This window comes from Anguilla anguilla, chromosome 11, assembly GCF_013347855.1.
Source record: "Anguilla anguilla isolate fAngAng1 chromosome 11, fAngAng1.pri, whole genome shotgun sequence".
In the NCBI taxonomy this organism is placed as follows: Eukaryota; Metazoa; Chordata; class Actinopteri; order Anguilliformes; family Anguillidae; genus Anguilla; species Anguilla anguilla.
Window position 1 is genome coordinate 23,515,949 of NC_049211.1, and position 19,978 is coordinate 23,535,926.

The following is a 19,978-nucleotide window of genomic DNA, read 5'->3' on the forward strand; positions in this document are numbered from 1 at the left end:
CAGCAAACTCTAGCAAACTATAATCCACAGACCCTTGACAAATGTTGTGTCACACATTTAATAAACATGAGCTGTGCGTGCATGTCCCGGCAGAGACACTTGCACATGTTTGTGAGTGCATTTATGCAAGCATGTGTGTAGTACTGTGTACATGTGTATATCCACAACCATCAAATATGCAGTATACTGTGGACAGTCTGTTCACTAGTCTGTCCACAGAAACTTGCTCATCTGTTGGAGAGAAGTAGTGGGTTTTAGTTTCTTTGATGTAATTTGTGGGAATCAAGCACAGCTTTTTGTGTCTCTGAACAGAACTTGGTTTCACTTCAGAGTTTGTTCTCAAATGTAAACCTATCCACAAAAACCACTGGCCAAAGTGTGCTTATTTTGCAGTTATGTCTGCATCAAGCGCAATCCCTTTGTGGAAATCTCCTTTGATGAACACTGGATATATTCATCATAAAGCAATGAAAATTTTAATTTTTCGATATTAATCATAGAAGAATGTATATGAGTGATGTATTATGTTACGTGTAATATTCATTAAAAAGCATAAAATATACCTGTATATTATAACCGAAGTAGGTCTCTTCCCAAACTATTTGAATTCTTAATTGTGAGTACAAAAATCCTTACAAAAATTTACAAAAAGAATTGTATTGTGAGCAATTATAACACATGATGATATTTCCTTATCATATTCAAAGTCTTGAGATAGAACACTGAACACTGATTAAACAGTAATTCAGTGTGAAAGCAGAGTGGGTTCTTTTAGGTGAGTAGGTTGTCATACCAACAAAAAGATTTGAACAAACAAACAAGTAGACAGACGTAATCTTATGTTAAACTCAAGAGCAGCATCTCTGCTTTTTGATGTAAACCTGGCAGGACTTCCCAGAAATCAGCGTTTATGGCGCGTGTGAATGGACCAGCTGGTTGTGGCTGCAGTGTGAGTTATTTTTATGTCAGTGTAACCCTGGGGATTCAGTCAAGGCTAAAGCATTTCTTTTTATCGCACATGAAGGTAGTAGCCACAGGCGTCATGCTCTGACACACCCATATGCACAGGACTGCGCGCACCCACAGACACATACATGCACACACACACACACACACACACACACGCACACAAGCACGATGTCCCTGCACACTTTCATATAGCAACAAGAGATCAACAGACAATGAAAACACATTCACTTCATAACTGCTAAATGAAAGGAACAGATAAGCCTCTCTACAAAATGGAATTTAAAGGGACAGGATGTAGTTTTTTGCATTGTTTAAATTTTAGTGTCTGTTTCCTATTGGTCCAGGAATTTTTTGTGTGTTATACATTGTATTTTAGATGATTAGAGCCGACAACCTACTGACTTTAAAATGGCAGGTACAGGGGTTTGGCGGTTTGTGGTCCACCAAGCAAGAAAATACACTTCAAGTAACTCGGAGCAGCTTGTGCAGCCATGTTATTCCTCCAGAGGTAGTGTGAACTATTGATTTAAGCTTTGATTTTGCCTATGGATAATTTTATATTTGCCGTGCAACAAAACAAAAAGGCAAACAAGCAAGCAAGCAAGCAAACAAAGCAAGCGACAGATGTGTCTGTACATGTAGAGATGAATTGTTGGCACAAAGGCTTTGTTTATTCTTACTGCGATGTATGCAGATGATTTAGATAAAGGCTTTAAAAGCTGTGTAATTATATGTGGTATATATGTGGTATGTGCATAAGTGAGAATGACATCAGGGCGTTCTGCTTCACCGTGGCTGCTGATTGCACTGGTGGTGAGTTTTGAATTGCATGTTCATTAATTAACCTAAGGGACTATTAATTACAAGCACTGACATCAGCTGATTTGCTTAACCGAGAGTTATAGTTTGTTTGGCTTGATGGTTCAGTGACTTTCGAGAGTGCCGTTGTTCTCCCGCCTGGGCCTCCCCCCCACCACCCCGCTTACCTCAACTGCACTTGAATGGCTGACCATCATCTGCAGGTAGTTCTCAAACAAGATCTTAATGGTCCTGTAGACAAGCTCATACTGCTCCTAGGAGACGAACCGGATGTGTGTGAGTTCAGGTTTAGGTTTTTACCTGTCACAAACAGACCAGGGTGGCTTCCACAGCCTAAAGCCACTGTAACAGCAAAGGAGAAAAACTTTCTCCTCACATCATGCAGCTGAATTTGGAATGCTTTCACAGTGAGGGCAGCAGTGTGGTGTAGCAGATAACAAACTGCTTTCATAACTTGCGGGTTACTGTTTAAGCTCTGGCTAGGCCACTGCACCATTGAGCAAGGTACTTAACCGGAAGAGCCTTAGCCGAATAAATGGATTACATGTCAGATTTAAGCATTGTAATCTTTCCCCAGATATGTTTATGTCCAAAATAATAGATTTTAATCATGAGATGATGGGCACTGTCTTAATGCTACTATTAACAATGAAATTATGAAACACATAAGCTGAGGGAATTGCTGTAGTATTTAATTACTCTAGGATTGTCACAGACAAGTAGTTGGTTGGACGGCTGATGTATATGTGTTGTTAGAATGATCATTTTCACAGATACAGTATCCCTTGAAATAATAGCCAACCTGAAATAAATGCTGCCTCCAGTATGAACACTAAATAGATAATGAGAATTTTGAAATTGAATATTGATTTCTCTAACTAATGCAGTGTATGTGCAGTACAAGGGAGGTGTTGCTTTATTGGATAACGCTCACCTTCGTTTGAACTATTGAGGGTCTTTGTGTCCGCATTTCCTGGACCAGTTTGAAGATGCAGAAGTCTTCTGTGATCAGCTGGAAAGTAGCAAGTAAAGCAGCTGACGTTGGTTTCCCACCCACTGTTAGCCGTTAATTGCTCTTTCATCGATTTACAGGTAACCACCATAGTGCTGGTTCAATATTTGTTTCCCTGATTGATTGATTATTACTTCTAGAACACATCTAGTTGGACTTGGAACAGTGGTCTTTTCTTTTCCTGACCCCTCCACTCAGCCACACACACACTCATGACCGCACACATACGCACACACACACACACACACACTCACACTCATAATCGCACGCATGCAAACACACGCACACATGCACGCACACACACAACCACGCAAACCCTTTACCCCCATTGTGTTTAACGTAATGGCCATAAGAGTAGAACATCTGGTGGCTTAGACCACCTGGGTTAAACCAGCAACCATCGTACCTGGTTTCGCAGAAGTTTCCAGGTGTAGTCAATGACGCACAGTACCCCCGTCCTACCGCAACCGGCACTGCAGACCAATAAAGACATCAGACAGAATGTGTTAGCTCTCCTACAGGCCTGATACAGCATTTCAACACTTCGGTCCTCCCTTAGTTATTAATGTTAACCCACTGATTGTTTTGCATTTAAAAAACAGAGAAAAAAGTATCTTTGAATTCTTTCTGGGGTGGGGGGTGGGGTTATCGCACAATATCACAGGCTCTCATGCGGGGTAAATCTGCCCCATTCACAAGCTTTGTAAGCAATATGCAAGTCCATGGGCCTCATTTATAAAACGGACTTACGATCAATTCCGATCTTAAGTATGATTTACGCAGAAAACCACGTATAAGTAGTTTATTTATAAAACCTTACTTTGACGTGGAAATGATCTTATCTCTACGCAAAGCCTAAACTTGACGTAAGTGATTTTCCTGCTGGTTATGTAGGGGTATTGCAATTTGGGACACATATGCGTCCAAGCCTGTGGTGAACTTTGCATTAGCTTTATGAACAATGTAATAGGAATTATCAATTAAAAGTGTGAGGAATTAATTGTTTGTCAACCCACTATTTAGTCCATCGAATAATACGTGTTGCCTGTCTTCAATCTCCTCTACCATCACCGTGATCTTGTCTTTCAAGAAGTTTGCTTTTCTCTTTTGGTCCATGATTATTCCTGACTAAACCCTGATTTGTGCTAGCATTATTGTAACAACGCGTCACCGTTACTAGATCTCTAGTTAATAGTAAATATTATTACCGGATGAAAATGGTTAATTGCTGCACAGATTTGTATATATTAGTACATGGGTTAAATAAACACAGGCGTGGTATTTTAACAAATGTATTTATTGATTGTTTGTGCATTGCAGTTCGCTTGGGTCTGGTGTTTCACAATAATATAAGGGGAAATCACTGATTGTAAGGCACGTTCAGGTGCCATCGATTTTAAGTTAATTTGAGATTTATAGATCATAGGTGCATAGGTTACAAATGGGCTTCTTAGAACCTGCGTAAGCAATGTATTTTATGCTCAGTATCTTTTATGAATCGAACATGAGCAAGATCGAAATGATCTTAAGACTAAGTTTAAGTATAAACCTAAGAACATTTTTTATAAATGAGGCCCCATGTATTTGCATTGAAGAGTGCTTAAACAAGCTTCACGCTCTCACTCATTTCACCATTACTCTCAGCCTGTTAGGCACCCTTCAAAACAGTGCCCTCCCTTTGTCACAGGTCTCCCCTTGTGGTTGACTGCCTAACACCATCCATGAGTTAGTGAGCAGCACACAGGCGCCAGACACTGACTAACTAATGTAGAACAAAAATGTGAGGGAAACTCAGTGTTAAGAGCTAGGCTTATCGAACCCCTGAACCTCTTTTGTTTGGGGATTGACTGCTCTTGGTAAAAAAAAAAAAAAAAAATGGACTGCATTTATATAGCGCTTTTATCCAAAGCGCTTTACAATTGATGCCTCTCATTCGCCAGAGCAGTTAGGGGTTAGGTGTCTTGCTCAAGGACACTTCGACACGCCCAGAGCGGGGTTTGAACCGGCAACCCTCCGACTGCCAGACAAGCGCTCTTACCTCCTGAGCCACGTCGCCTCATGTCGCTCTTGCCTTGTTGAGCAAAGAAAGAGGACATCCAAGCTCTTGACCCTGTGTATTATGTCCTCACTTCCTCACCCTAACGCCCTTGTGAAAGAGTCCTCTCTCCAGTGTTTAGATGAACTGCTTTTATTTTTGCAATTATTTTATTTTGGTAATTAGCTATAGGGTCAAACCAAAGGAAAAATTAGAAAAATACAACATGGAGTGTTCACGATAGTCGGTGAAATCCCCCTCCCCCCATGTATGTTTCGCGATTACTTACTACACCACACAGCCCCCGCATCAATCATGCCTAGAGTGACAAAAAAAAGGCTAGAGCAGAGCACAGAAGTATCCGTGGAATTTCTGAAAGTCGAAGTGAATAAACGATACGTGTGCGTGGTGTTCTTGTGGTAATCCAGGACACAGAACAAACCCCAGCACCTGCTGCAGTGTTGACACTGTTTGGCTGATGCCAAACCGTGTGTATTTGGGTGGAGCCTTGGTGTACCCCCCCACCCCCCCTCCCCACCACACACACGCACATGCACACGCACACAAACTCCAGGTATGAGCTGTGTTAACAGGCAGCTATCGGTCCCTTTCTCGTAATGGAAATAAACTGCTACTTGTCGCTTGTTCAAGTGGTGAGGCTGGTGGCTGGCCAGCCACCCACATTCACTTCCTCTGTGACTGTGTGGGGGAAGGGGCCTCACATATTATGGCCAAAAAGTGAAACAGGAGGCTCTGATGACATGGTGGCGCCTACTGCACACAGAGCAGGCTGCCTTCATTTCAGGAGGCACAGGCACAGGTCCCAGTGTTAAACCCTGCGTTCAGAGCAGGCTGAGGTACTGTGCTCAGCTGTGCATACTGTTTTTTTTAAATCACAGTCTGTTTTTTCAACCTCTTGATCTGTGCCCCCCCCCCCCCCTTCCCCCCAATGCTGTTTGCCCTATGCTGACAGCAGGTGATGCTGAAATGTTTTCTCAAACATTCTATGATGTTGGCGCGGTGTTTCTTAGTCAGGTCTACTCACATAATGTGGTTATGTTCTGTCACGTTGCCAGTTGCTCTGGATAAGAGCGTCTGCTAAACGTAACGAAAGGTAGCGCACCTGCAGTGGATGCAGATGGGCACATCGTCATGCTCCTGGTAGGACCGCATCTCCTGGAGCAGCTCCAGGATTGGTGGGATGGAGGCCGGCACGCCGTGGTCTGGCCAATTCACATAGTGCAGCTGCCACAACATGCGGGATGTCTGGAGGGGAATTGAGACAAACAAACCTTACTGTACAGGCAGAATGTAAAGTGAGATATGCTAACAATTTAAAACAATTATTATTTATTTTATAATACGGCGTACAAGGCAGTGCAAAATATTTCTAAACTGCATATAAACACAGTTTAGACCATGGTACGGTTTTGTAAGTCATTAAAGCACAATGTGCTTTATTAATATGGTACAGTGTTTAGCATGTACCACAAAGCTATTTGATAAACCATGTGTTTGATATTATAGTTGTTGTTGCTGTTGTTGTGGTTTTCAGGTACTAGAAAATGGACTCCTTGCACAGGGTCTTGTTTGGAAAGTAGTCTTGCTGTCTTGTATGGTTTCAGTTTGAATCCAAAGTGTGATGCTGCTGCTGAGTAGGTCAGCCAAGTACTTAACCTGTTTTGTTTCAGCAAATATCAAGCTATGTAAATGGATGTTAAAAAAAAGCTAAATATGAGCCATAAAATCTGCTCGGCAGCTGAATAAGTTTGATTGCAATACCATTAAAATGGAAATTCATGCACAATTAATTGCTAATGTATGGCTATATTAATATTCATCATATGTCCATGGGGGTTTGTTGCTATTCCCTGACATCTGTGCTGTGTCTGCAGATTAGTTAGCACAAAGGGTTTACGGTTAACATCCACATTCATAAAAGAGAGTCTAACATAAGTGTACTCACATTGCGGTAAGTCACCTTTAAAACCCTGGTGAGGTAGTCCCCTTTACTTTCCATAGATTCCTACAGCAGAAAAACAGAAATCAATCTATTTATAAAAAACATATATTTTATTTTTGTAAAACGGATTTAGCAATGATATGGCAGTTTCCATGCAAATAACGTCATCTGATAGGTTGATTGAAGGCACAGTATTGAATTACAGCCTGTAATTGGTGGAAGCAGTAATTGAAATGGTCATGTCTCCCAATTACTCACTTAGTGACTGAACATGTCCACAAGAAGAGCACCACCTCACTTTAGCCAGAAAAGCAGACATAGTACCTATGAAGTTCATGTTCTTATTTCATAATCCCATTGTGACTTTGCAATGGTGTTCAGGGGATGTGGCCGAACATCAGCTACACAGAATTTTAATAATCACAGATATGATCTGCTGGAGATTCAGTTTAGGGCAAAATGACCTGAACGTGCATATTGCCAAGGATAAGATCCTGTCCAGATTGATAATTCATGTCTTTGTCCACTTATTTTGTTTGTGCCTAAGGTTTACTTCAGAAAATACCCCAAAACCTCTTGAACATTACTCTACTGTCAGCTATTTCAGTCCATCATGTTTAAAATATCTTTGTAATAGCAACTTTCAAGAATAATGCTTCTTTGTGGCTATCTGCATGAGACAGACATCTGGGCATTTGTGAATTTCCAAGAGAAGCATTATTGCACATGAAAATTATGTGAAATTTCTTGATCTGAATAACATCCTTGTCAGATCTAGATTCAAACGGTGTGTGGACTTCTGGCTTCTCTCCTATGAGTCCAAAACCAAATTAAATTCTGTATATTCTCTGAAGCTTTTTCACCTACACGGCCAGATATCACTGCTTTGTTGATCCTTCCCAAAAGGGATTATAATGGCAGCTGTCATCCACCTTTATACTGGCAGCTGTCCAGAATGCATCTACTCGTATTTGCGAGAGAAATTGAAGTTGAACAGTTTTGATTATTTGCAGGAGCTGACTGATTGTGTCTATGTCATCCACACAGGTTTAGCCATAGTTTAATTTAGAAATGATGACATCAGTAAAACCAACCCATTCTGTAAAGTGTGTGCTTTCAGGTCATCAAAGAAATGTTACCAGGTTAGATACAAGTGAAACAAAATCAACTGCCAAACTGTGGTATGCATTCCAGCAATGTAATGCGCCCAGGCATGATGTCAGCAAGAGCGTAGCTGTTGGTGCAGAGTCACATAGCATTCTGTATTCATCACCAAAATCACATAAAATTCTGCTGGGTTAATCCTGGTTAATAGCATCGTTTTCTTAAAAAAAAAAACTAAAAAAAACACTAGTTATGTCTGTGAATGATGGCACTGAGGTGAATCCACCTCAGTATTGCTGTGTCCTCTCTTTTGGAATACAAGTCATCTTCAAAATGCACTGTGTGATGAGTTGCTATGTAAGAGAAGTTGACTGTACCGTTTCTGGGAAATTACAAAATTAATAAATAAATAAGATAAATAAATTAATGCTGAGGGGAGTAATTGCTCACCAGGGACGCAAATGAAACAATGATGGTTCTATTAAATTATTCATTTCTGTCCAATAATAAAAAGGTCTCAAAAAGAAAAAAAAAATGTGTGGAAGAGGGCAAAAAAATCAGCCCATAGGGGCAGATGGCACATTGAGGACAGTGCCTAAGCACAGGAAGTGGTTAGGACAGGGGAGGAAATACTCACATAGTGAATGGTGAAGGGATCACATACAAATGGCTCCTCTCCCTTTTCAGGCCAGTACCGCTCACACTTTTTCTGTGGCATGGCAAGCGTGACAATATTTAACACACAAGTACAGCCACCAGACATTTACATGTCAAACATTCTCATGGAATACAAAATATGACAACATGGGCCTGAGATTCTGCATTGTAGTTCAATAGCCTGCAGTTTGCTAGCTCACAGAGATGAACAGGCTACTTAACCTGCATTGCTTCAGTACACTGTGTATCCAGCTATATTAATGGATACAATGTAAATGCTATGTGAAAGTTGTGTAAGTTGCTCTGGATAAGAGTGTCTGCTAAATGCCTGTAATTTAATGTAATGAATATCATACAAAGTGTGACAAATAAGGGCATGTGTTCAGAAACAGAAGTAACCCAATGAGTAAGTGTCATGAACTATACAGCAGGAATAGATTTACAGTCAAACATGCACAGTTATCACTTACAATGCTTTCAAATGTTTTAAATAGTTAAATGTTGCTCAAATGTCACAGGAATGTTTTGACAATGGAGTCAATGTCTGTGGAGACACTGGAAACAAAAATCTTTGACATAAAGATCCATCCAGAGTAGTATAATATAGTCTTATTATATTGATTTTGTTTTTGTTTTTTGTTTTTCTTTGTGATATTTTTTTCTTTTGTGTTTGCTTAACTCTGGCTGTGCTGGTGCTGACAGGAAATAGTACTATTTATACCTCTTCTTCAGATGTCAAACTGTGGTAGCTGACATTTTAACAAATGATTTAGAATGATGGTTTAATTAACTAGGGCGGTCATTTACAAATTTGACCACTAAGCTGGACTTACCCACCTAGCCATCTATATGTGTACAGCTCAGATCTAAAGTTCATTTAAGTACAACTACGAACATGTGCTTCCTGTTTCAAAAGCCCTAGTGATAATTCAGACCACATATTTAATAGAACGTATTGTAGGAGTATTTGCTAATTGAGTATTTGTGAATGTCTGAAATTTGTTTTTCTATTGAGAAAAGATAAAAAAATTTAAATTTCCCCAGAACTCAAGCAACCCATTAGAACAATATTTATGTTTAAGTATTTAGTCATCAATCTACTAGGCCTATTCCTGTCATTAATTTGGCAGCCACTTGTTGCCACTCCATCAGTCATGTCCTCTATGCCCTTTAAAGCAATAAATTTGAATGGAATTCAAACAGTGTGATAAGATGCGGACATTTCATTCAACGTGCAGTGCGGCCAGGCATAAGAGCAGACTCACCCTGCCCATCTCAAACTCCCTGCAGGCCATGACAATGATCTGAGAAGCAAAGAGAACACACAATGTCTGGATACAAATCAGCTCAGTTACAGACAGAGTCACAGACAGTATCAGAGGTCAGGCTACGGGTAAGGACAACAACCCCATGCAGGCAGATGCACAGATAGTGCCGGTATCCGTTTCTGTGAGTTGTCCTTTAAAAGAACTATTTAAGCCCTTCATGAGAGCTACTTGACTCTTCATAAGCACTACATTTGACCTTTATACATTCAAAAGCCACAAAAAGGTGTATGGTGTGTCACTTACTGCATCACTGCTGACATAGCGCATCGTATGCCTTTTTGTGTTTGTTAACACAATCATTGGTGAATCTTTCTGTAATGCTTATAAAAGTACTAGGCACTACTTATGAAGGAGTCATATAGCTCTTATGAAGGACCATTTGTGGAAAGTGCTGGCATTGTCTAGTGACAGAAAGAGAGTAGCTGGCTAATCACCACAGACTGCTCACATTTAAATGGAATACTAATTAGTTCTGGCAATTTGTCATCCAAGACACCCTTCACAGCACCAATTAACTCTACATGCCAACTAGTAATTAATGATTGGACATGTGTTCTGCATAAATGGGGCAGGCTTTGTTTACGACAGTATATTTCCATTCACCAGGGGAAGGGCTATTCTGGTGGAGGACAAGCAAAGCTGACAGTGGAACGTATCCATAACGAGTCTCTGAGTAGGATCTAGAATTGGGTTTATCCTTATCCAAACCTGTTCCACTATGGCCTAATAGGCTAAACTGATTCTAGACTCTTATTCTGGTACACACCATTGATACCATTGATGAGGACGGAGTGTGGCACAGTGGGTAAGGAACTGGGCTTGTAACCGAAAGGTCGCCGGTTCGATTCCCGGGTAAGGACACTGCCGTTGTACCCTTGAGCAAGGTACTTAACCTGCATTGCTTCAGTATATATATCCAGCTGTATAAATGGATACAATGTAAAAATGCTATGTAAAAAGTTGTGTAAGTCGCTCTGGATAAGAGCGTCTGCTAAATGCCTGTAATGTAATGTAATGTAATACAGACCCAGGTTTTAAATGCTCCAATGGCCTCTGCTTCCTACAAGCGCTCTGATAAGCTACTGTATTCCATGCACTTATAACTCTGTATAACTGAGGGGGAATCTGTGTCAGTATGACATTTAAGTTGAACTCATTTCCACCAATGCTTTTATTCTGCAGATTGACTTGCATTTGAAATAGCATTCAATTCATCGTTTTAGAATAGAAAGTCTCTTCAATAAAATTTGGGATCATTAACAAAAGTTACTGTCAATTTTTTCACAGTGTGGAGGTACAGTTTGAACTCATCCTTCTGATACAGAAAACTTGCTAAGAAAGAAAAATAGCAAAAATAAAGAATATCAAAGATAAAAATAGATTCCTGGAGCTTTTTTATTATTATAATGCAGCTTGATTAAAAAAAAAAAATAATAAAGTTAAATGTTCTACAAGACAAGTGCTGATTATTGTCCTATAACCTGCATGAAGAAACTATCTAACCCAAGAGACAAGACCATCTGTGGTATAATGCACAGCTGTGGAGTAGATCCAGCAAACTACTCGCTGACCAAATGAATACACAGATTAATACAGAAGCCATTCAATATTGTATATATATTGAACATTCTATTTACAATTGAAAATAAACTTTTCATTTAAGTCAATAATGCAAACAAGGAAAAGCAGGGGGTCCCATCACCCGTGAACATATTATACACATTTCAACCCTGGATCAATATACTGTAAATGTCTCTAAAAGTGATTCCAACAATGCCTTAAATTATTGTTTTGTGGCCACAAGAGACATTAACAAAGTAAGACAAATGCACCATAGATAGTATGTATGAGACATTCATCCACATAGGACTTGGAAAATACATCTCACCTTAACATTGTACTCCCAGATCATCCTCCAGAAGTCCTGTACTGTGTGAGGCAGGGGACCCTGGGTGGCAATATAGGCCCTCTGCTGCAGCGCACCCTGGGGACACACAGGCCATAGTGTCTCACTTCATGGATGACAGTAGGATGGGAGGCTGCCATAACAGCACTATATGATGGAATGACTGGAAGGTCTCCATTTGTTCAAAAACAGTGGACAGCAGTCTGATGGAGCAGGCAGCCATGTTGAATTGGCTCAAATTTAAATCTTCAGGAATGAACTGCAATTTTTCAGCTTTGAAAAGCTGATGGGATTCTATAACTTCAGTTAACTAATCCCACTGTGTGTTTACGTGTTCACGAGTGCAGCAGTCAGAGCTAGCGTCACAGCACAGTTTGGATCTGAACCAATGGTATTTCAAGGCCTGTCCTACCTTGATGAAGCTGGCATTGATGTAGTCATTGTCAGTGTCTGAGGTGATAAAGGAGAGCTTCACTCTAGTGTGGTCAACTGGAGTAAGATAAGACAAAGGCACGCCAGGTCAACGGTTTACAGCTTTTCAAACATAAATAATCAAGTCTGGTGACACTCTGTAAATGAACCATTTTGCCCAATCATATCCACTTGTTTCAACAAACCTAGCTGTGTGATCGTAGCAGGCAGCAGTGGTGTTGATACAGTGGCTGTGATATTCAGGTTGACTTGTGATTCAGTAATTGCTTGCTCTATAGTCCCATTGTGCTTTGAACTTTGCATGGACCTTCAAACCCCGGGCCCAGGATGTGACACTCTCAAAGCATTGTCGTGACGTCGATAGAACGGCATGTGCTGGCTGAACACAGATTGCCCCCTGCCCCTTACTCCACCCCTGACCGCGTGTTACCCGGTGGAGACACTCACAGGGCATGATGTCCTTGTATCTGTTTTTCTTCACGTTCTCTCGCTTCTCGGCTACCTTCATGGAGAAGATCTTTTCTGTGCGGTACTTAGTTGAAAGCGTCTTCAGCATCTGCAGTGGAAAGTCAATCCATTTAGCCATCCACTCAAAACAATCTATTCTAAATTTTTTTTTTACAGAGCAACAATTGACAAGACTATCACCTGGGGCAATATACTGTAAATGTCTCTAAAAATGATTCCAACATTGCCTTAAATTTCCAGCCTAGTTTTAAGCTGGTCCAGCTGGTTTGAAGATGGTCAAGCAGGCAACAAGATGGTTGAAAGAGCAATCATGTCGGCAAGACCATGTCCAGCTGGTGGACCAGCATGGTACAGGCAACAGACTATCACCAATTTTCAGATGATATCCAGCTGGAGCAGAAGCCGGTTCCAACCAGATTCCTTCTTACGCTGGTAGCTGGAATTTCCACCGGGGCGTTATTCATGTTTGAGGGCTGAAAATGAAACTCCCCTTTGAGGAAGTGGAAACTACTGCCCAGCCAATAAGATCTGACGTGATGGTTTCCATGGCCCAACCTCTGTTCCCACCAGTTACAAGTTGTTGCACACATACTGATGACACACTCACAGCCACACAAACATGCTTTGCACGTCCCTCCCTTTGCTTAATGTTAGATACTGTTGCACCACACATGAGTTAAATGTTAGTGGTTAGTTGTTTTTGAAATATTCAACAACAAAAAACGGGAACCTGGCTACTGTGTCATAGCTTTCATATCAAATTAGCCATCCAATTGGCCGAAACTGTTTCCAAAGGTTATATGAGGAACACATAAGGATCCTCCTGTCTCTGATTCATTCAAGGTTATATGAGGTACACATAAGGATCCTCCTGTCTCTGATTCATTCACTTCTGAATGAATCAGAGACAGGAGCTCTAAATTTTACATTTTATCCTGACTGGACATTTAACCCCTGATGATATTTTTTGTGAAAAATTAAGTCACTCTATAGGCAAACTTCATCTGAGCAAAGCAAAGAGATCGGGCGGAAAGGTGACAGGGTGCAGGCCCGCCATGGCCCTCACAAGGGTGTGTTGCATTTATTTGTTTATTTTTTGCATCAGGAATATCAGGCTGTTGTATTCGGTCTGGTGGAGAACCCGATTCATCTCGGTCACGCCTACCGGCGGAGATAGCACACGCACCTGGGTTGCATTAGCTAAGCAGATACTGTGCTTCACTTCTGGATGTAAACCAGGCAGCAACCTTGATATTTGTACGGAAGAGAGAGTGAGGCACCCTAAACCCCAAAATGGGTGGAGCTCTCATGCTATCATTAACTCAGTCACATGAACCAATCATTATGCTTTGGCAAGCACAGCAAAGTGTTTTGATTGGTTTGTACAAGTTAACCCCTGATAGCAAACACTAGCTCCTGTCATTGGAATTAGCATGTTCATGAAATCTCACTGTCTCCCAATTTTATATTAGTAAATTTATGATTGTCAGACATCTGGCAATGGAAACTTAGAGTAGCAATATTTGAGTTTGATTAGTGTTTTGCGTTACAATATCAGACAAAAAGCTTCCATAGCTGCTGCTATCCTGTCACATAGCTCCTGCTATCCTGAAAATGAGTTGACCAATCATTGGAAAGGGTCAAAAGCCTTCTGGTCAACCTTTAGAAAGTTCCTATCTTACCATATCATATTCTAATTAAAAAACTTTGCAGTATGTCATATTGCCATTGCCATAAACAGAAGGAACTGTAGGCCTTCATCCCAGCCTTTTCTCTCAATTAACCCATCAACCAAGGGATCGTTTTACCACAATGTGGACTGGAAAAAAGCACTGCAAAAAAACTGTCCTTTATCAACTCAATCAGCCCACTGCAGAACTAAACAATGAGCAAGCCCTGATGCTCCAGTCCTGACCATGGTCTCTCCTAACCGTATGTTCTGCCTTTACAACAGGTCATATCAGTGCAGCAGGTTGCACTATTTGGCAGTGACTCCACTGAGCATGACATCAATGCTTCATGCATCCATGTAGTTTATGGGCAAGGGGCACTTTTAAGCATAATGTGACAGGGGGTGCACACATCTATCAGTGTGCAGTGTGGCCCTCGATGCACAGAGCCTGGTGCTTGTGTGTGAAAAAGCAGAGAGAGCAGCAGACCCCCATTGCTGAGAGGGACTTCCTCCTGGTGATGGATTCCACATTGAATCCATATAAAAATACAGCCTGTGCCTTCCTGGTGAAAACACACAGGCCTTTTCATGGCAGGCACTGGTCTCACAGGCCCAAAAGCAGACGGTGCAGGCACAATGGGCCGTCTGCGCAGCTGGGTCTACAGAGCGCCTTTTGTACTGGGGAGGCTGGAGGGAGTTTGGGAGGGGGGGGGGTGTTTGTTGCAAGCTGGTATACTCAGAGTCTCAAGGCAGCGCAGGCATGATGCAATGCTGGCGGCATCTGGGGAGGAGGGCGCGGCCCTGTCACTGTGGTGTCACTCTTTGCTCCAGTGCTAGCAGCTTGTGTCATGCTGGGAGGACAGCCAGCCAGGGCAATGGGATGAGACACTGGAGGAGAGCTTTCTGTGTGCCTCAATTGGCTGAGTCCCTCTAAATCAAGCAATCACATGTACAATAATATGTCGTATTCATTTGTATGTGTGTACGTGTACGTGTGTATGTGTGTGTGCATGTGTGTGCGAACGTGTGTACATGTGTGAGTATGTTTCTGTTTGTGTGTGCACATATGTGTGCATGTGTGTGTGTGTGTATGTGTGTGTGTGTGTGTGTGTGTACATGTGTATACACATGTGTGCATGTTTATGTCTGTGTTTGCGTGTGTATGTGTGTGCTGGTGAACATATGTGTGCTGGTGAGCTGGAAAAGGTGCCCACCTACAGTATCATAAAATGTGTGCACGTACGTGCTGTTGTTTGTGTGTGTAGGTGTGTGTGTGTGTGTGCACGTGAGCACAGTCACAGGTTACACATAAAATAACATTCTCAGATGGGAGATTTTTGAGTACTGGAGCAAATCAGGAGCCTGTAGCTGGCCTGTCACACAAGGCTGGCATATCAGTGTGCCCACAGACACACGGACGACTTTCTGTTGCTGAAAGATTTAAACGCTGGATTATCTTGGCCTGTTGAATGCCATGGGTAGGTGTTCTGATATCACTGTTCTTTCCCTGCCTTGTACTCTAGGTCTATTGATCTGCTCCCCCCACTAAAGCTACTCTAAGCAGCTTCAAGTAAGTCAACTGCAGATAAAAACATTAAAAAGGCAGCAAATGTTGCACGTCTCACCTCACAGTTCCTGTTTTTTGTGTTCGGTGTTGGGCAACAGCACAATAAATGGAAACATGTTTGAAGCAGAAGGCATTTCATGTGAAATGACGCAAATTCATGAGGTGAGCCCCTTAAAATAAGCCTTGCAATGATATGCTAAGTGGACGGTGCTCATTATTTTCTTAAAGGACAATAAACTCAAAAGGAAGTGGTTGTTCAAATGCAAGTCAGTTCAATTTGTTCAGTTCAGTTCTTTGTTCAGGGTCTAACTAAAAACGTCATATTTTTATGTGTGTTTGTACAGTATATGCAGTGCTGGCACAAGCTATGGAAACACTGTGCTTAAAGAAGAAATTTGATAGGCTGCCCTTAATCTGTAGCCTTTCTTCTGTTGCTGTTTCTCAGAGCCATTTTTTATCTGAAACAGTCATCTTTGTGACCACAAGTGGCACCATCAGTAATTAAAAATAAAGTATACAAGCCAGAAAAAAAGAAAGGTTTTCTTTGCATGAATATTTTCATTTTATGTAGAAAAATACTGGACAAAGAAGTACATGTTCCAGCTGATTATAAAACTTCCAACAGTAAATTACACTTTGCACACACACACACACACACACACACACAGTGCCATGCTTACAGTAAGTATTTGAACTGTGGCACAATTTCTGTCATTTCGCTGAACTCCAGCACATTGGATTAGAAATGAAACAAATATGAGTTGAAGAGCAGACTGTAAACTTTGAGTGTACTTACATCCATATCAAGTGAACCTTTATATTATAGTCCTCTTTATACATAGTTCCCCCATTTTAGGACACCAGAAGTCATTTGACAATTGGCTGCTCAGCTGTTTCTTGGCCAGCTGTGTGTCATTGCATCATTAGTTCATGTACCAAAAAGCTGCAAAAGGTCTAAATTTGATTCTCGGTGTGATATTTGCATTTGGAGTCTGTTGCTCTTGTCTCTCAACGTGAGGAGCAAAGTACTGTCAATGGCAGTGAAACAGGCCATCGTGAGGCTGAAAAATGTGGTGCGTGTTCAGACAAGGGTCGCGTGTGCATAAGCCGTACTTTCTGTCTCCTCCTCGCCTGTAGCCTCACAACAATGCCGAAAGCTGGGGGTGCTTAGACTTCTGCGATCTGTACAGAAGCAGCGCTCAAGACTACACAACTTTCAGACAGAGAGGGACAGAGAGATAGAGGGAGGGAGAGGGAGTACTCCAGTGAATTAGGGGTTAAGAAAGCCTGGTGTTAGGCAGAAAGCGCCAGAGAGAGCAGAGAGCAGTGAGAACTCACAGAGAACTCTCCGGCGAAGCCCCCCTCTGCCTCCTCCGGCTCCGCCTCCTTGCTGGTGATCCGGGCTAGGAGGCTGTTCAGAGCCTCGGCTTGGCGGTCCATCCTGGGGCGCGAGCTGGTGGTCCAAGGCTGACGCTGCTGGTCGTGTCAGGACATTGAGGCCAGTACTGGTGGGGCTGGCAGTCCACAGCCTTCAGCGAATTGAGATGCAATGTGATTTAGGCACCCTCTGAGCGATTTTGAAGGAAGCGGCAACTAACAGGTTCTGTGGTCAGATTAAAAATATCGCGCCCCCCCTCTCCCACCCCCTTCTTCCCTGTCCTCTGCTCCGCTGGGTCCTAAAGACTGCCCAGTTTGGGGGAGGTGCTTCAGTGGTGTGAGAACTCATGAGCCTATGTGGGTGTGTGTGTGTTTGTGTTTTTTTTTGTATATCTGTGTTTGTGTGTGTTTGTGAGTGATTGTGTGTGCCTGTGTATGTGTGTGTGTGTTTGAGTGTGTGTGTGTGTGTGTATTGCATATGTGCGTGAGAGAGACTTGTGCAGCTGTGCTGGGGAGAAAGAAGTGCATGTACATGGGAGCCTGCACAGCCAGTTAAGATGCATTCAGGAGAGGTGGCAGGGAGGGAAGTTACCGGCCCAAACCAGGTCAGACGGGTCCCTCCCCTCGCCGGCATTCCACCCGCCACGGCCCAGTTGCTGCTCCGCCCTCCCCCGTAACATTGGATGGGGCGCGTCACCTTGGCCAAGGTCATTTTCATTTTCTCCAGATGAAGCCCAGTCAGTTTCACTCTGGAGGCTCAGACTGGCAGGCTCCATTGCGGAGCTTCGATACGTCTGAATCATAGATCTGGAATGCTTCAGGTGTCCTGTCAGAGCAATGGATTTGCATCTAATGGCAGTTTTAGCGCTTAGCTAACTCCATATGAAAGTGCATCCCATCACAGGTGTGCATTGTACACAGGTCACCTGAAATTTCACTGTGGGTGTAGGCTCCCTGTTTGCTGGGACCAGCACATACAGCCCAGAGAACGAAAACCAGTATCTTTTTCTCTCCTTTTCTTCCCTTTCACTTTCTCCGTCCATTTCTTTTTTGACTGCTCTTAAGACGCTTGCACATGAGCAGAGCTCAGAGAATCGTGCTATTGAGTGCACACACGCAATGTAGCTGAACTCTAATGCATGAAAAGGGAAGGCAAGTAACATGAGTGCTACGATACAACTACGCTGCTACTGCATTGCAGGCATGTTTAATCTTGGCATGTGCCATAAAATGCCATGCCGTGTCCATCGCATTACAGAGAACAAGTAGTGTGCCCACAACAAATAATGAAGTGTGAACATGACGCAGTTCAGCAGCACTTCCTGTCTACTCTCATAGAGGCTATGTTCACATTTTCTCTGGTCACTTCCTTCCCTTGTCTCGGTCTCTTCTTTCCGAGAATTGAAACCATAATATTTAGCTTGACATTTGCTTCATCAGAGGATTACAAGAAGTGTGGAGAAACATATGTTACAAATCTAGCAGTGAAGGAGAATGGAGGTGCACAGCCATTTTTAATTTAATTCTGCTATGAGAGGATTTGGAGTGCAGTACACACAAACCCAGCTGAGAGTCCATTTACATCTTGTAATAACTGTAACTCTTGTGTGTGAAAATCCAATAATCTGGGCTGCAATATTCAACAAAGAAAAAAAAGAATAAAAGTCTGTTTTGTCATAAGCAGTAGTCTTACTGCATTCCCAGAGAGTTATCCTGAAGTGTGAAGCAAAGCAAAGCAGTTTGTTTCCTTGTTACTCATAGCTTTTATAGAAACCGTTATGTGACCAGATAGAGAGAGAGAGAGAGCAAGAGAGCGAGAGAGAGAGAGAGAGAGAGAGAGAGAGAGAGATTTATATTTATTGTTACTACTTTGATCATTGTTGTCGTTGTTGATTGTAATGCCTTGGAAATATGAATTTCAAACGATGTCATGCCAAGAAGGCAATCTGAATTTGAATTTGAGAGAAAGGTGTACACACCTTCACAAACGATGACAGCTTCTCTTATGAAATGTCACTTCTACTGAAGTATACCAAAGCATGTTAAGGTGGCCACCTAGTGGCCATTTATTGGAAACACAGTAAATTACACTAATAAGGATTTACATAGTAGCACTTGTGTGACATGAAGATTAAGGGTTGAGTTTGTAGTTGATGTTAGACTTTAATGTTGCATGGGGTTAAGCTCACTGATATATGGCAGCAATTATTTCCAATGCACTGCAGCTTATTACTGGAATGAGCAGAAAGATAGTCTGAGGTTGTCCAATATTGTATTGGTATTTTATTTTTAAACATAAGAACACAGACACTAGCTCACCTACTGTACCTCACTTCTGCTAGTACTGTACTTATTTATTTTACTGATTTCAATGATTTTGTTTATTTATTAATTAATTTATTTATTTATTTAATTGAATTTAATTGAATTTAATTGAATTTAATTGAATTTAATTGAATTTAATTGAATTTAATTTAATTTCACATTATTTTATTTTATTTTATTTAAAATTTTATATTTCGATTCACTATCATCACATTAGTGGTTCAGTGTAGTCCAGATATACACTTAAATGCAATAATTGCTCATAACATTACCTTGTAGAGTGTTATTGCAGAAGTGTGCCCCGTATCAGACCCCCAAAGGGAAACAGGGAAGCAGCTGAACAC

The 19,978-nt window shown here is 41.7% G+C and overlaps 1 protein-coding gene across 3 annotated transcripts in view; it reads right to left on the reverse strand.

Annotated features, from left to right (window-relative positions):
• ptpn22 (protein tyrosine phosphatase non-receptor type 22) overlaps positions 1–17,550 on the reverse strand; it is a 29,589-nt gene extending 12,039 nt beyond the window's left edge. For 2 of the 3 annotated variants that reach the window (XM_035383423.1, XM_035383421.1), the window contains exons 1-11: positions 17,271–17,549; positions 12,673–12,781; positions 12,206–12,282; positions 11,776–11,871; positions 9,825–9,863; positions 8,540–8,611; positions 6,802–6,861; positions 5,959–6,101; positions 3,207–3,273; positions 2,723–2,800; positions 1,956–2,042 (exon numbers count right to left, since the gene is read on the reverse strand). In XM_035383423.1, the coding sequence (XP_035239314.1) occupies positions 1,956–2,042; positions 2,723–2,800; positions 3,207–3,273; positions 5,959–6,101; positions 6,802–6,861; positions 8,540–8,611; positions 9,825–9,863; positions 11,776–11,871; positions 12,206–12,282; positions 12,673–12,781; positions 17,271–17,372 (930 nt within the window). In that variant the 5' untranslated portion in view covers positions 17,373–17,549. Of the gene's footprint in view, positions 1–1,955; positions 2,043–2,722; positions 2,801–3,206; positions 3,274–5,958; positions 6,102–6,801; positions 6,862–8,539; positions 8,612–9,824; positions 9,864–11,775; positions 11,872–12,205; positions 12,283–12,672; positions 12,782–17,270 lie in introns of all 3 variants that reach the window. The other variant, XM_035383422.1, reaches the window with a different exon arrangement.
• Positions 17,551–19,978: the final 2,428 nt, after the last annotated feature.